This window comes from Meleagris gallopavo, chromosome 6, assembly GCF_000146605.3.
Source record: "Meleagris gallopavo isolate NT-WF06-2002-E0010 breed Aviagen turkey brand Nicholas breeding stock chromosome 6, Turkey_5.1, whole genome shotgun sequence".
NCBI lineage: Eukaryota > Metazoa > Chordata > Aves > Galliformes > Phasianidae > Meleagris > Meleagris gallopavo.
Window position 1 is genome coordinate 28985979 of NC_015016.2, and position 17533 is coordinate 29003511.

General features: G+C 38.6%; 1 protein-coding gene across 2 annotated transcripts in view; it reads right to left on the reverse strand.

Annotated features, from left to right (window-relative positions):
- MACC1 (MET transcriptional regulator MACC1) overlaps window positions 1-17121 on the reverse strand; it is a 33293-nt gene extending 16172 nt beyond the window's left edge. The window contains exons 1-2 of one of the 2 annotated variants that reach the window (XM_010712754.3): window positions 16836-17121; window positions 4297-5000 (exon numbers count right to left, since the gene is read on the reverse strand). Coding sequence is in view for 1 of the 2 variants with exons in the window: in XM_010712753.3 (XP_010711055.1) it covers window positions 16836-16838 (3 nt within the window). In the remaining variant the exon portion in view is untranslated. The remainder of the gene's footprint in view (window positions 1-4296; window positions 5001-16835) is intronic. The other variant, XM_010712753.3, reaches the window with a different exon arrangement.
- Window positions 17122-17533: the final 412 nt, after the last annotated feature.

Consider the following 17533-nt stretch of genomic DNA (forward strand, 5'->3'; position numbering starts at 1 on the left):
TGTTTTTCATTGCTGCTGCATCTTGAAATGCTGAAGAACTGAAAATGTTGTAGAAGTATGCCAGATTTTTATCTCAGATTTCCATTTCAGGGATTTGGGGTGTTTAATCACCAGTCTCGACTGTAGAGACATTATGTTGGTATCCATAGTTTAAATTCCTAGTAATTTTACAAAAAGAAAGTCTACTTCTTGTAGCATCAGCATATGCATTGTCAGCACTGAACTCTGACTGATGATTTATTGACATATTAATCTAAGAACAGTCCTTTGAATAGTTAATAAAAAGAACAAGTATTTCAGTAGCTCTTTGAATGGGGATGCAGTAAGTTAAGATGAGGATAGAGCAAGATAGGGCAAGTAGCTGCAGAAAAACTAAAATAAGAACCCGTAGGGGAAGGGAGAGGGAGAAAGAAAAACAAATCTCTTACACAGTGGGTGCATATTGTCAGAGACATAAGAACAAGATTGCATATTGAAATCTTATACACACGACAAACTTCTGCAGAAAGAATAAGCCAGTTCCTAAAAGGTTCCTCTGGGAACTCGTTAAAACCTTACCACTAGCCTGGCACAGAGACAGTAGAGACAGATACTGAAAAGGAAAAACAAACTCAAAAATAAGGCCTCTCTCTCACGATGAGGGAGCCCTTGTTATTTAGGTGTATCTTCAGGCCAGCCAAAAAGAGGAGGAGGGAGGGGGACAAGACAGATGTTTGTTTGCAAACATTGAACACATTTGGTCAGAATGTCACAGGATGTGGGAAATACCAAGGACAAGCCGTGCACATACCATGGGGTACTGTGTGCTGTGCTTCCTGAGTACAGTGACATGATCTGACAGAAGGGCTGGATCCCATTTCTTCTGTGTTTCAGCCTTAGTGCTGGGAGTGCTTAAACTCACAGTGCCGCTGTATCAAACTCTTGAAATAAGAAAGCCCAGTGCTTCCCCTTCCCTGTACGTAAATTCTGTGATAAAACAGCATCCTTACAGAAACTTTGGATAGGACAGCCCTATTAATTAGAAACTTACCTCAGTAAATACAAATGAACAATCATCTGCACGAGAGGAGAGATCAGTGCACATGGGATGAAAAACTATGCTGAACAGGAGCGAAGGGAAAAATTATGAAAAACCTTTGCTGCAGAAAGAGGGAATTATATATGGAAAGAAACAGAAGCTATGCTTTTCATTTATGGTAGCTGCTGAGTAAGAAAGATGTAACCTGACAAGTACTTAATGGTGCAGAGAATTATTTGACTGATAGTATGTCAGCTCACAGCGTGAAGTGAGCAGGAAATGAAGAAGTAAAGAAGTTGGAAAGAGATCATCTACGGTGGTGACCAGAGAGCAAACATGACTGTAGAGAGACATGACACTTTTTCCTATGAGAGAAAGAAATAGTTAGTTGGGTGCAGACTGCTATTACAGCCTGGAGGGCCCTGCCTCAGCCCATTGGGGCAGGAAAAGCAGGGCCACAGTGCTCCTGGTAGGCATGCTGCAGACTGTCACAAGGGAAGGAAAGCACACTAGAGGGAGTGGAAAGTCTCAGGTAGAAAACTGAAATTTTCAGAGAAGCCAGGAGACAGATTTGCTGCAAACAGCATTTTTGCTGCATGCAATGCCTCTGGAAATGTCTTCCAGGTTTTTTAAAATTCAAGTGCATTTTTTTTCTTCCTCTAGAGTCACTACCAAAGAAAACGTGTCCTGCTGTGCTTAAAATAGTGGTGAGGAAAAAAATAAAGAAAGCCCAAAAGCAAACACTTCCCCACTGCCTCTGCCCTCAAAAACAAGACAGAACACATTCCTTTGTGTTTTTAAAGTATCAGCATCCCAGAGTGAGACACCAGCAATATGCCTTTCATTCAACCTTAGCCCTGTTTGGCCACCTGCAAGAAGAGTCTGTGTTAGCAGCAGAGTTCTACTGTGGCAGTGTCACCCCACAAATTCCTCGCACATGTAGTGATAGTCAGGCACTATTCACAATGATTCATGGCCTCTACATCCAGAGGATGAATTTTGTCATTTGCAAAGACAAGACAAGCAACGCAAGCATGTGATGGAGATTGTAATACATTCCTCAGGCTCACGCAGCTGTCATGAGGGATGATGACTTGCTAGTTGCAGAGGCTATATTATTAGACTTACAAGTATAATTCTGAAAATGGTGCAAGTCTTTTTTGTCAGTGTTAAGTACAGTATTCCTGACCTAACTAAGTGCACAGAATCATTTAAATTCTAACAAATGAAAAGAAGAAAAGGATTTCTAAAGAGAAGGCAAAACAGAGGAGAGGGGTGGTTTCAGAAGGTACCACACATCATCATAAAAATCTAAAACACTTTCTGCTTTATATAGATTAACATGTCTGCAACTGAATATCAGTTACATCAATGGGTCATATAACAATAGTCCCTTGGTACTCATGGTCTGCAGACAGGTCACTGGATATGAGCCTACCAATCTCTTGACCACAAGGCTGAACTATGGTAATGTAGCTAATGGTAGTACAGAACAACGAGCAAAGTTTTCAGTTGATGTGATACAGTCTTCATCTTACTGTCAGCCTAGGATATGTGAGACAGTTAAAGAATTGCATCTGTATCTCATTCTGTACTGAGAAAGCAGTAGCTTTTAATGTTCAAACTAAAGATCTCAACCATATATTAAGCTAACTTACCAAGACTTAGCAGCAGCAATGTTAGTGCCTTAGTATCATCCTATTACCTGTCACTTTGCCTATAATGATAAGAAAATGTTTTCAATTGATATATCTACTAACTTATTCTGTTTTTAAATAGTTGACTCATTTGGTACCTACTTTTCAATTCTGAAAACTTATTATATTATGATAATGTGATTTGCAGACGCATTCACACTCCTGCCTGAACCCAGGTTTTAAGGCAGACCTTTGTGTGGTAATGCTTGTAACTGACATAATCACTGCTCATAATACTTAATTTGAGCTAGCTTTAAAGGGCAGAGCTAGTAGTCTTAGTGCAACAGAGAGCGAGACCTGAAGTGGGTCATCCTCTCAGTAGATTTCCACAACTTCACTAGGTGCTTTTTATAGCCTCCACTTAGCTCTCCACTACCCAGAACTTGCTGCTTTCTAGCCAGTTTGGAGAATACTATGCAAGCAAAAAGTGCCTACACTCCCTTTACAAAGCACACACCCTTCCTTTCATTCCACACATCTAGACTACTAAATTGCTTGTTGTAAGCATAAGGGCAATGGCCTTTATTTTTTATTATAAACCTTGCATTTGGGAACATTGCTTTCCAGAAACCTCAAGAATGCTTAGATAAATCTTGATGTTGTATTTTATGTTTCAGCTACCACACTGAAATAAGTTATGGTTTCTCTTTAGTATCAGAAAAATATATAGAGAGAGATATAGACATTGGTTTCCACCTGTATTACCAAATAAATTTTTAAAGAACTGAAAATGGAAAGTAAGGATATCTTTAACAAATTAAAGTTACCAACTTTGTGCCACTAAATTGTAATATTACTTCTTTATTCTGAACAGAGAACTTCCCACATTTATTTCCTTAATTTTTCTAAAAACTCATTTACTTCTTCTCAAAAGCCTCTAAAAACAATAATAGTTTTGTTTTTTTTTGGTTTGGTTTTTTGTTTGTTTGTTTGTTTTTTTAAATAAAAACAAGCAAGCAAACAAGCACAACAGATTCTCATGTGCCATGTTTAAATAAACATACTGTGGAAGCACAGAGTTTCTTCTCTATTTGAGGTCCAATGAAAACATTCCCAGATACTTCACAGGGCTTACAAGTTACTACTGACAGTAATCCCAAGAGTTATTCCTTCAAAAGTGATGTTGGACACCCTCTGTAAGGAGCATCTTTTATTTAGCAATCTGATTATAAATTTCCATTGCTAAATGATGCATTTTTCTTTTTTGTGTTTCAGTGCCACCATAATATAAGCTATATTGCACAGCAAAGGTAGGGCTTCTATCTAAAGAGTTCTGCATGTAAACCAGAGCCTTGCTGCCTATCCTGTTCTTCTATTTTTTCCTAGGATTAAACCATCAGTATTTTTTAATAACTTAGAAGGATGAGAGCAACTGGGAACCCCAGAACTTTTGCTAGCTATGTATGTCTTGTGAGCTATAGCTTTTATGTTATGATCAGTTTGTAAATACAGGATACCTCCAAAATATTCAACGTGTTGAGCATTTTTCCCTTGCTTTCATCTTTTTTCTGATAATTAGACTTTTTGTCCTTCCCAAGCTACATGCAGAAGTTACACGGGGTCTTTAACTGAGCAGCTTACCTGGCAGTGGAGGGTCTATGAGGCCTTAGGCACCTACACGCAGCCTCTGCGTGGACAGCACTTCCAGCTTTCCTGCATAGTGTTTATTATGCTTTTCCCAGGAAAAAGGCTCTGCCAAATTGCCAAAAGACAATTTGCAGAGGGACAGATATAAGCTGTGGTCTCTTTGTGGACAGGAAGCAGTGGTGGGGGGAAAAGAAGCAGCAATAACATTTACTGTAGCAAATGATTTATAATCTCATGGCTGACAGAATAATAAAGGACACTTAAAAAAAAAAAAATGCCTGTGTCTTGGAGTCACAAAGTCATGACAAAAATAACTACATAAAAACAAAAATAAAAAATAAGAGGCTTCCTCTATTCCAAACACTGGGTTTTGGCAACATCTAAATGTTTAACATTCTTATAGTTATATATGGAGAACAGCATATTTGCTATCCGCAAGTAAAGGATAACAATTTCCAGAAAATCCAATCCAGGAAAAGTAGAGAACTTGTTCTTCATTAGGAACCAACATTCATGCATTTCATCAAGTCACATGTTTCCCAAAAGCAATTAATTGAAGGGCTGAGCACAGGCAGGGGAAAAATCCCTCTTGACTTTTAACATTTAAATGTCTCATCTAGTCCAGTGGTGTGATAAGTGAAATCCTTCAAAAGCTGTGCTCTCTTCATGGCACTAAGTCAAAGCACCAAGGAATCCACCTGCAGAGAAAGGCCATTGTTTATTCACTCGCAGTGCTTATAAGCTCTTAACTTTATAATTAGAATCAACATTAACGAGTGATTTTAAGCACCTATATTAGCTGGACAGGTTGCAAACATGTAGGATTTTCTTCCTATTCCAAACTAAAACAGACACAATAATGCAATGTGACTGACACTGTGCATGGACCCAGTCTTGAATTTCCAGCTGTGAAACTGATATACCTCCCTGGGTACTGAACCTACATTTTCTACAGCCATAGACTGAAGATACCTAAGCAAAACATGCAACATGAACTTCAGAGTAAATTCAGCTTGATACCCATGTCTGTCTGAGGCACTTTTATCCCTTAGTGCTCTCGTTTCAGGAAAATGAGGTGATTGCCTGAAGAAAGACCGCAGCCTATGTTGTCATATGGATCTAGTTTAGAGTTCCTAACCATAGCATAACCATTCTCCAGCACACTCACAAATTACATTTTGTTTTACTTCTAACTGTGTAACTGACACATGAATATGTGACAGAACAAATAGTGTATCTGACAAATTATGATTTAAATTTTTATTTTTTAAGAAAAAGCATATACCTATTTTTTTACACATTGATCTGTTTTGACCGAAGAGCTTGATTAATAGTCCTTGGCATTTTAGCAACATAAAGAAGAGAGCATCCAATAGAGTCTTAATCACTGTGACTCTTTCCAAGGTATACTGCAGAAAGCCCATGTTTTCTTTGTTGCTTTTTACGGCAACTGTAGACCACAAAACTTGGTCAGAACTTTTTCTCTGGTAGCAAGATGTCATTTCACTTAAAACATTTGTGCCTTCATTGCTGGTAACAGGACATTCATTAAGTTGCACCTGCCAATATTTTGAAGTTATTTTTGATATTGTTTGCTGAAACTGTAATTTTGAAGGGAAAAAGGGCGGAGGATTCATAAAACCAGATTTTGTTCTCTAAAAGCCAAACCCAATACTTCTCATTATATTGCAGACACTCCCTTTACATAGCAATTACAAATGTTCTTGACAGGAAAAAAAAAAAAAATCTTACTTCTATTAAAAGGGATTTATATTTAAATGGGTAGTTTCTCTACTAGTGAAGGCCATTTTAATCTCCAAATTGTACTCTTAGATATTTATCGATAGATTGTTAAAAATGACATACTTTTACTGAAATAATATGATTAATATGAAATAATAGAGCCAGATAGATCCTGAAGTGGTGATGATCCAGCAAAAAGAATTAAGTCAGAGCAAGATAAATTGCCACATAATGTGAGATCCCATTTAATAATCCATCTCTGATTGCAGCAAACTAGGCACTTCAGAATTAAGAAGTGCTACATTTGAAGACAGAGGAAGGGCTGCTTTTAACATTGCTGGTAGTTTTATACATGCATGTGATGCTGAAGACTGCACGTATGTTATTCTAAGGAAACATTTGAGTTCAAGATTTGAGTCAACAAGTTCCCAAAAAATTCCATGCCCTTATGTGTCTAAATTTAATTCTCAAATCTTGCTGCTTTATATTTCATTGACTAAACTATCTGTTCCTGTCTGTAGAGATGAGGGCTCCTATACTTCTCTTACTTACTACTCAGTAGGATAGCATGCCCAATGGTCATCCATTTTTATGCAATGATGACAAAGTCATCCTTCAGAGGGAGAAATAAGTGAATGTAAGCACTGTGTGAGCTCGTTGTTCCAGCTCTCGTCTTCCTCCAATCCCTATGTTCTTTAGTTCTTCATTTTTTCCATTGCACTGCATGTCCAACTGGCTTTCCAGCAACAGTTTTCCCTCTTGCAATGTATACCCTTAGCATGGATGCAATACCTCAGTGCCAAGCCAGGTTTCCCATTCAGGAAAACCACATTATTTTAGTGCTACATGTCGTGTTTACCATTGAAAGCACATCAAGTGTGTATATTCCTTTTTCAGCCTCCACGGAGAGCTCAGAGGCAGAAATCATTCCGGAAGTCCTCAACGACATCTGGCTGACCTCTTGAATGGATGGATTAACTACTCATGTGATAAATAATAGAAGGCCATATTTTAGCCCAGACATTCCTATGTTGACTCAATCCCTTTCCTTCTACTCACCTCCAAAAGCAACAGCACAGCTCCAGCTTTCACTTCCTAGGCTGCTACAGGCACTCTACCTCCACCCCCACTTGCTCCAGCTCTTCCATCAATGAAAACATCATTGACTTCTGAAGGCAAAATTTGATGAAGCAGATGAAAGCTGTAGTGGCTCAGGAGTAGCTTGAGCAGGTACTATACACAGGAGGCTGCCTGCCCATTCATGAAACTTTCTTCACTCATCTCTATTTTTCCATGCCATTTGCCACAAATAAAACACTTTAACTTTCTTTCTTCTTTTTCATTAACATGGCAGTGGTGAGAAGAAAAAGACAACAAAGCTGTTGCTACTTTCTTACTTCCTAACCATACACAGGTGCATTTGCGATAGCAGTGAGTGTTAGAGATGCAGAGGGAATGAGCACAGAAAAATCTTCCCCTAAATTACCCTATGTTTCATTCTTTCATAAACAAAAATTAGTCAGTTTACTTGAAGAAGTTTTCATCTATATAAAAGTTTGGCTGATCCCACAAAGAAAAATAATGGCTGAAGTCATGCTGTTACAAATTCATCAGTAAATACCAAGCATATAGAAATCCCTGACAATGGGTCTCAGATAATCCCACAGAAAATCTTCAGGAAATTCATTCAGAAATTTTGTGGATTATACTCTACCGATTCAAATGTGTGCCCAGATTTATACTTCATTTACTATTTTTCATCACTGGTGTAGTTATTGCCTTTCTAACAGAAGTGGAGGGCTGAAAATCAATAACTACTGATCACAGTAGTTCAGTACGTTGCCTCCTAATTCTCTCCCTCAAAAAAACAAACAACAACAACAAAACTACAAACTCCAGCCAGTAGTCTCACCCCTCTGTCCTGTCCCTGTTTTAGATTTTTTACATAAAGTATATTCATTTTCTGTAATAATACAGCAGCTACTGCAAGATTGAGCCAATGTCCAGCTTTGCGAAAATCTAGGTTCCAACCCTTTATTTTGGCTCATACTTTATACAAACTGAACATACCTTCCATTCCATATAAATGAAGCAAGTTCAGTATTTTGTAATACTAACAGTCTCAAAAGGCTGCAGTTCTTTGACCTCACTGACTTCTTACACAGAAAAGTCCTGTGTCTCATTTGCCATCTAAAACCATCTCTGCAGCCATATGATGCTCCATTCACTAAAAAGAATAATCACTTGGCATATGAAGTAAAGCAGCTATGGAGACTATTACCAGTCTACTTTTATCAAGGAAAAGTTACAGAAAATTGATCTGGGATCAATAGGATATTTAAACACTGGACACAGATGAATTAATTTCATATATATTATTTTAAAAGGCAATCTTCATACACTATCTCAAATTGAGGTTCTTCTGGCACTGTTCTTGCAGAAGGGTTGCTACCTCTGCCTGCTGGAGGAAAATGACAGTAGTGCCTCATATACTGGCTACAGCAGACTGGAAAGAACGGAACAACCATCAGCATAGGGCTGCAGGCTAGTTGCCCATTTTCAGTCTGATCATTGATAGCAGAATAAAGTTCACTTTGAACTGAAACCAGGTACAAGTATAAACTGAAATTCAGACCACAGTTATAGTAGCTTTCTAGAGTTTTGACATTCTTACTTAGAAACCTGAAGGTATCCGCCATGTGCTAACTCTGAGGATTCAATCTATGCAGCAACACCTTCCAAATGCCAATCCTAAAGAAATTTTTTTGGTTTCATCTTTGTAAGTTTGCTGTCCTTGTTCCACATGAACTGAAATGTGGGAGGAAGCTTTCACATCTTAATCGTAAGGCCACTGCCTTTGATGTTAAAGCATTTCACTCCTTTTCAGGAAGTCTAGAGTTTTGCATCTTTAATGAGTTCCTACTACTTCAGATAATAAGCGTTCAAAAATACATGTTATGAGAAATACTGCAGATTCCTGTAAATGAAATTAACATTTGATTTTAATGAAGTTTGGTGTTTTATACTTTTTCCATAGCAATCAACATACAGAGCACATGTACAGTGCGGCTGAAAGACATTAGACCAAGAAACTCACTCCTGCCACTACATATGTATCCTTGCCATTACTGTCAGGGGTTCCTCGTTTGAAGTATATAAGTGTCAAAACATGCAGATATCATATTAGCATTTAACTTGTAAACATCAAACATGCACCTTGATGTGTAATAGCAAGTTACTTTGCCTAAGAGGTTTTATTCCTAGGCTGCAGAGAGACTGGAGATTCCTGTTACTTCTCTATGCTACAGACATGTGCAAGCTTGTTTGTGCCATTTATTATACGAGATTTTCAGTCTCCTCTTATGGTAAGAAGAGACTTTCATGTCACTGATGACAACAAGCAGATATTTACAGAACATAAGATTCTCCAGCCAAGAACTATCTACTACAGAGAGCAGAAAGAGTGTGATATTTGGAAGTCAAAATGCAAAGGATATGTTCTACTTCCAGAGTTTCATCTAAACTCTAATTTGGCAAGTATTCTTGGAGATGCATTGCCCAAATGTTTAGGAATGAATTTGGTTTAGATTACAGTGCTTTTCTTTTAGCTATTGTATAGCTATCCACTTCCATAAGAAAAAAAGAAAAAACAAAACAAAAACAGCAGTCAGTAAAACATCAGTAACTACATGTAAAGATATTTGTCTAAGTTAGTGAAAGTTATTATCCTTAGAATTGCAATAGATTGTGCTGAGCTTCACACCATGACTGTATGTTTATCAAGGCAGTTTGAATGTAACTGAATAGCTTGTTTTCCTCTGCAAGCTAGGTCAGGTTATTTTATTTTATTTAGGTGAGATAATTGAATTTATCTCACACTAGTGATTTTAGCACGTTTTTACAATGCTGCGTCAATGTCTGTCGTCTTCATTTGGTATGATGAATCACTAACATGCACACATACTTTTGTCTTGATGTTCTTTAGAGATTAGCATTTAAAAAAAAAAAAGGCTTAAAGCGTAATCCATGGAGAACATTTTGCTTGCAGGAGAAGAGTAAGCTTTCACTCTATTTTCTCCATATTAAGAGAGAAACAATTTACCACCCAAGAAAGGCGTAGGCTGCTCAAGACACAGACCTACCCGTCCCACTTATCCCAAGAGAAACGGGGCCTGAGACATGCCATGGACTTTAGGACCATGGGCACAGAAGCTCAAAAGCTGGCAGCTTGTCTATCTGTTGGATTCTTTCATAATCACTAGATTTGATTTATTCACAGATTTCAAAGCCAAAAGAAACAAAGCAATTGCCTTTACTCTTCCTATGCAGAACCAAGAGCACAGACGTTCACCTTCTTATTATTCTGCCAAGCTAAATACATTTCTATTGAATTGAGACAGTTAGAGAGACATCCGATCTCAAGACCCAGAGCTGATGTTTATATTATGGTGGGACACAAATGAGGGTTATGGCTTAGTTTTTCATTTATATCCTGGCAGGTCTAGCTGCTACAGCAACCCTCTCCTAAGCTTTGTACAAATATACAGTAAGCCCATCCTGGTCACAAGGATCTGATTGTTTAATACACAAGACAAGGAAGGGCAGATATAGAAGACAGTAGGAGAGAGGAGTGGAGAAAACTGGTTTACAGACCAAAAACTAAAACACAAAGAGTGTAACAGGCACATTACCATCTCTTCCACTCCTACCATAAGACCTGCATAAACAAGCGCTAAGCCCCTTGAAAATCTGGCTCCAAACAACCTGTCCCAGACCACACAGGAAACCAGTGACAGAACACAGAATGTTTGAGTGCCTTGGGAAGAAAGCTATCACTGCAAACAGGGCTTTGACAGTCATTGCATAAATATCACAAGAGCCCTTCACTTTCTCAAAATGCTCACAGTCTGAAAAGGCAATTAACTCAAGAACAAGGCAAGTGTTAGAAACACTTCCTGAGAGAGCCTTGTAGGATGGGTACATCCGGCCTTGCTTTTCAGCTATCAGAAGAAATCAAAAACAGCAGTTATGCTCAACAGGTGGTAGAAAATTACCTATATAAAGGAAGACTTTAGGAATACACATTCTCCACTGTTTTTCTGGTTCTTTCATTTATTTTGTAGAACAATTGATTTTATTACTTCATAAAACAAACAAAAAAAACCAAACCAAAACAAAACAAAAAAATAGTGATGGTGAATGCAACTTCTGTTAAGCGCTGCCTTCAAAAAAATTGTCCAATTCTGATTTACAACTAGATTTATGAACCCTTCAGATGTTTCTGAGCACCTCAGAACAGCTATCCCACTGGGCTACCATTCTAGCTAGCTTCTCCCACAATCCTCATAGCTATGTAGGGTTTAACAGTGAGGTTTTTCAGCTCATTGAATTAATGTAACCCACAAATTGGCCCTATGTACTACCTAGCTGCAGGACTGAGAAATTTTGCCCCATGCCAGCTTATAGTAGCTTGTCCGATGCATGGAAAGTGAGGGGCAAGGTTTTGCTTAGCTGTCCTCTTCCCATCCCTTGAGAGAGATACTGTGAACACTTCAGCCAGAAGCTCCTTCTGGTGAGAACTGCTAGATGTTTCCTTGGATTTATTTGTTGCATTGCTCATTTCACCTTTATAATATGTAGTATGAAACTAACTGGAAATGAGTTAAACAGACTAAATTTCAAGTGGGAAGTCAAAAAACTTCACATACCCACACACTGAGCAGAAGAGCAAAGAGCCATAACTCAGGTTCAAAGCACTATAATTTCACACAGAACAACAGGTGACAAATTATGCTGCAGGAATTAGGGCAGCATTGTGAGTAAATGGAGAATTCTTGTCTCCCTGCAATGTTGAACCCCTCATCTTTAAGAGACCATTAAATTAGGGGAAGCGGATCAGAGCAAGGGAGCTAAAAAAGGTGATCACCACACACAATAGGCTTTTCACCAGGGCTCAGAGTTAGAGCTGCATGAGATCACATATGAGTAAAGCTAATCACCTAAAAGTCTTTCCAGTGGCCCCACCCCTCCCCTCGGTTATTTCAGGCTAAGTCATTTCCTTTTAATTATGCCGCTTAGCACATATAAAAATACAGTTTCTTCTTCTTGTAAATACATACCCAAATTCTGATCCCAATTAGATCATAGGACTGACATTGGGCTGCAAGATCTGCCAGCAATGGATCACAAATTTTGAGCCTACTAGTGAAAGTTTTGATCTTGATAGACCCAGGCTAAGGTGGGAACTCAAACAACTCATTAAGTCACCACACAAATGTTTTCTTATGCAGCTTACTGCAGCCAACAGGCGAGGAGCTGTTTGCTTTGGTGTGACAGCAGGAGGACTGGCACAATGGACAAACAATGCCGTTAGCTGGTAGGACTAGTAAGTAAAAACACAAAAAGAATTAATACCATATTTTTTTTTAACTAAAAGTCTGTGGAAATTAAAGTAAAAGTCCATTACATAGGTCATTCCACAAGTAGTATCTCCTATTTGTTTCCGTGGAAACTACAACAACTGCAATGAGTGCAATAACACTAATTAATAGAGCAGGTTCTCAGTTACAAAACACTACTCTTCAATACTGTCATCCGCCATTAGCTATGCGTTTTTGTCAGTGATGAACAAAAGCCTGCATGTCATGCTCCTTAAGAATCTATGCCAGTGGAGGTGATCCACTGTTACTGTCACTACTGCTGAAACGCACCACCCCACCAGCTCACTGTGCAGACATTCACTGTTTGGTCTCCGTGAAGTTTCAGCCAATGTCAATGAATGTCAGTGGGTGTCATTTTTTCTGCATACAGGAATTTAATTCCACTCCTTTGCTGGAGTTGGGTTCACTCCACACTTCCGTATCAGACTGCTCAGACTGCTCCTCTGCTACCATCTGTCTCATGGTAACAAAATGTAAAGGAATATTGGCAAGAAGGTTCAACCTCTACTACCATACTACCAATATCTGCCTCTGACATTATGGGCCAACATGACAAAATAGCAGGCATTAGTTTTGGAGCAGCTCTTTCATTTCAGAACCATCTTAAATATTTGTGAGCCCCCTATTGGAGTAAGTAAGAATTATATGCTCCCATGGAGAGAGAGATGGACATCAGAATATTCAGAGCAAGCTTGGGATAGGACTAAGGTCAAATCTGCCAAGTTTTTAAGACTTTAAACAAGAGACATGATCACATGGCAATTGTGCTTAAGGCTAAGGCTGCTCTTAGGCATGTCACTTGGCTGCAGGGCTGGCTGTTCCAGAAATCAGCAGTCTTACTGTTACTTATCTGGTCTCACAGTGAGCTGTCACAGCTGGCACTGATGAGTCAGTGTTATCTGTGCTGCTCCGTGGGATGTAATAGTAAGGTGAGAGAAGTGGGACTACCACATTCAGCAGCAGGTAGCCATTAGAGCAGCTTGAACGTAAAACAAGGCCTTACCCAAAGTAAAATAGCAGCTTCCTATCTCTCAAGTATGTTGTAAAGAGGAATACAAAGATCATTTCAAACTCAGATTCTTCAGTGGAAACAGACTTACCCTAAGGACTTGAAAAGATCCTTTCCTATTGATAAAGCTAAAGAAAATGGCTGGTTCAACTGTTTACATTTTGGATTCCTATAACTGTAATCTAGAGTCTTTTGTAAATACAAATCCTAAGAGCAGAAGACCTAGAAGCACCTGTTGTAGGCTGCCAAAATGCTCACTGGGTTTCAGAACAGAGTCACCCATACAGTAAGAAGAAGGCAGCATCCTCAGGTACATAACAAAGATTTCATCCACAGCTGGCTTCCTCCTGAGCAGGCTGGCAAGTAAGGGACTCCCATCATTGCAGTATATGCCTCCTATAAAATTCCTTAAAAGGAATGCCTGGATACATCCAAACCTAAAAACTTTTCCCATCCACCACAAAGAGTACAAAATATCACTCCTTGCAAGCTCTAAGAAAGCTTCACTTTCCTGAAATTTTTGGTGGTTCAAAGCCCTACATCAACTTTGCTTCCACTCCTCGGTATGTATGAACTCCTGTGACTAAGCATGTTGAAGTACACAATAGATATTGAAGTAGACACTTACTTTACTGAAGTTCTGTTGAGTGGGAAGGAAAGGTCAGTGAAAAGTAAGTTGAAAACGTTTGCTCACAAAGCAAAATTCTGTCATTACTCATGCTCCAAGAGACTACAAAGAACTACCAGAAATTTTAATAAATTGAACAGCATAAGATTAAGTTTGCTGCATATAAGAACATCAAGTGGCATTTTTGGAGGAACACTTTTTAAATGTTCCTATGGATTGAGTTCTAAACTAATTGCAATTTTTTAGGAAAAGTTTACATATGATCCTGGACATGTTTGCCTGAAGCACAAAGATGCCAAGAAATCAAATAAGATACAGGACTGTACTAAGAAGCAGATGAAAATATGGAAAAATATTACAGAGCCAATACATATATATGGTTCATATGAATTTATGACCTCAACTTTACTCTGGAATTCAGTTTCTGAAAAAACTGTCTATTGAAAATAGAGTTGAAGAAAATGAACTGAAAAGAGTTCAAGAAAGGGAGTGATATGAATGAGGAATGCTTCCCTAGAAGAAGTTAAAAAGATGTAAGATTAAATTAGTCTAAACTCCTTGTAATAGCAGCAGAGTATGGCAATATCAGGACAGGGACAATGTTGAAACAGCTCCTTTCTGTTTTTCTAACCACATTCCATTTCCCATCACTGGATCTGGGGGATAACTTAGGATCCCATGTAGTATTTTGTAGTAAAAGCGATGGAAGAGTCTGTAGTTCCAGACAGAGCTATGCTTTCTATGTTTTGGTTTTGTTTTCTTGAAGTACACAGCATGGAGTTTGTGGTGCAGAAGTCTGACGTACTACACTGCCACTGACAAATAGTTCAGATATTTATACAGGAGATCCTTTCATGACCATCAGATTCCACTGACTGATCAACTCTTCAAATTCAATCTCTTGATTTTTACATTAACATGATTTACATTCTTTCACTTTGTGCATTTGGAGTTTCATCCACCTATTTTGCATTCATATTTTAAGGCTGAATTCCCCAAATAGGACTTGTGCCAAAGTTTACAGTAGCATGAACGTGGATAGTTTCTAAAATTTATCTGCTGTGGAAAAGAGAAAACAAAGGCATCTGATGTGAGAGAGAGTGAATTTCAAAATTTTGGCTTCCCTATGAAATAGAAATCCCTCAGAGAGAGTCCACCAATACCAATATTCTTGGGCCACAAACTGAAGGTCCCTGTGACAGAGTTAAGAGAAAACTGTGTAACAGAAGTGTGCAGTTGAACACTATTAATCATTCTCATAATAAGGGGAGAAAATAGAGAGAGGGGAATAATAACATTTTAAACCAAACATTTAAATACTCAATAAGCCTTCTACTGCAATATATAATTAGCTTGTTGAACTCATTCCCAGAGGATATCGTTGCGCTAAACAGTTTAGTGGATATGACTGAAGGTATTCCTTATTTTTAACATGCTCAATGTAAACACTGTTTAACAGCTTTCAGGAAGACAGTAATCAGATTCTATTTGTGCCGTAAATCTCCTTGTATATCACCCATCCAAAACAGTTTCCACCATCAAACTAGTTTCAAATTGTAAGTTCTTCACTGTTGACCTCTGTCAAACATGTGGTTTTGGGCTATGCAGAGTGTTGTTTGCAACGTGATAATTTGTGCCTCCCAAGATCTGCGCACTAAAAATGATCATCCCCCCTCACTTGCTCAGGAAGATGCCTACTTTCAATTCATAGTAAATATACCCCCAAATGATTCTCAAGCTTTGTACTATTTTGAACAGTCTTCCTTTAAAAAGAATTTTTTATCAAAGCAGAGGTGTTACTAGCTGAGCAGTAGTAACAGGTGGGAAGAGAACAAGAACTGTTTCTTCCTTGTCTTACATTTAAATGTGTGGTTGTTTTGTTTGTTTGTTTGTGGGGTTGGGGTTTTATTTCATTTAAACAGACTAGACAGCTCTACTTGTCATATTTTTAGCCACAGAGAGAGTTTGTTCAAGGTCTGTCAGCATTTTCCTGCAGTCAGCCTAGAGATACAACCTTTCAAGAATGTTTTTAATACAGAACAAATATGTTAAATGTCAGAAGTATACACGCTCTTTAAACTGTTTTTCTGATTTCTACTAGCTTTCTTAACAATGAAGATGTGGTGTTCAGTACACCCTTTTGCATGTTCCAGACCTCTCTGAGAAAGCACTGCAGGCTGGAGCAACTGCTACATGCATCAACAGGAATGTTTCTGTTCATACAGAAGAAAAGAGAAACAGAAACAGAACCCAACAACAACAAGGAAGTAAATCAATAAATAAAAGCACATGCCCACCCAACCAGCAGAGGCTTTATTCACAAAAGAAGAAAGACATGGAAGGTCAGCTTAATATTGGCTAATTTAAAATTTTAAGGGGCTCACTATTATTTGTCCTCTCCAGAGTGGCAATCACCAGCACTTAGCAAGTCTTTTTTAACACATTTTTAACAGTGCCTTTTTTTCACACATCTCAAACTATCTTACGGTACAGTATCATGCAATACAAAATACACAAAGGTTCTGCACCTTTTCCAGAGGTACCTAGCATTAGCTACAGCCAGAAACAGGGTAGCAGACTGCAGCATTACTACTAAGTAAGCAATTACTGCAGTACCTCAGACTCTCTGAAATATTTTAAAAATACAAACAAAAATACTTGATTTATTTAACAAAAAAAAAAAAAAAGAAAAAAAAAGAAAAAAACAACTCACCATTCTGGAAACTAAGAGCCTTCTCTTAGATCCAAATTATGCTGTGGCTCAGGACATCAGCCCTGTTGAAAGAGCGCCTATTTTTCGCTCTGGCTTTGAAAAATTCCAGCGTGCTGAGGGCTGGGTTAGCTGCTAGGAGCACACCTGGTGTGTGCCTGTCTGTGAGAGGTGCTGCACAATACCTGCTGGAATTTGCAGTCCAGCAAGTACCTAGCACCACTTATGCAAGGAGTCAGAAGAGAGTGAAGGAACTACATTACCCACAACTGCCTTCAGCTGGTTTATGATTACACCTGAAACCAGAAGAGGTGGTGTGGGAGTTTCGCCCTAGGGAGGAGAGATAGGCACACGTGGAAAAGAGGAAGAGAATGTGTTCTCCTTATGCGCCGCCAGAAGCCAGTTAAGGTTTTCTGCTTTCACATGCCATATTACAGATCTGTTGAATGTGCTGGGAGGGGGACAAAGGATGGGCTTCTGATAAAGTTCAGGGTTAGAAATAATTAGATTTACAGGCAATGAATACAACGACCAAAATTGCATGAACCTGTAGGACCGGTTTGGGGATCTCCGTGCATATAAGGTAATCAGACAATTGGGTATGAGTAAGCAAATGAACAAGGGGCGGCAATGGCTTGAGAAGGCATCTACAGAGGAGCCTAGGCAGAGACATTCTAAGCAGAAATATTTCCTTTTGGCTC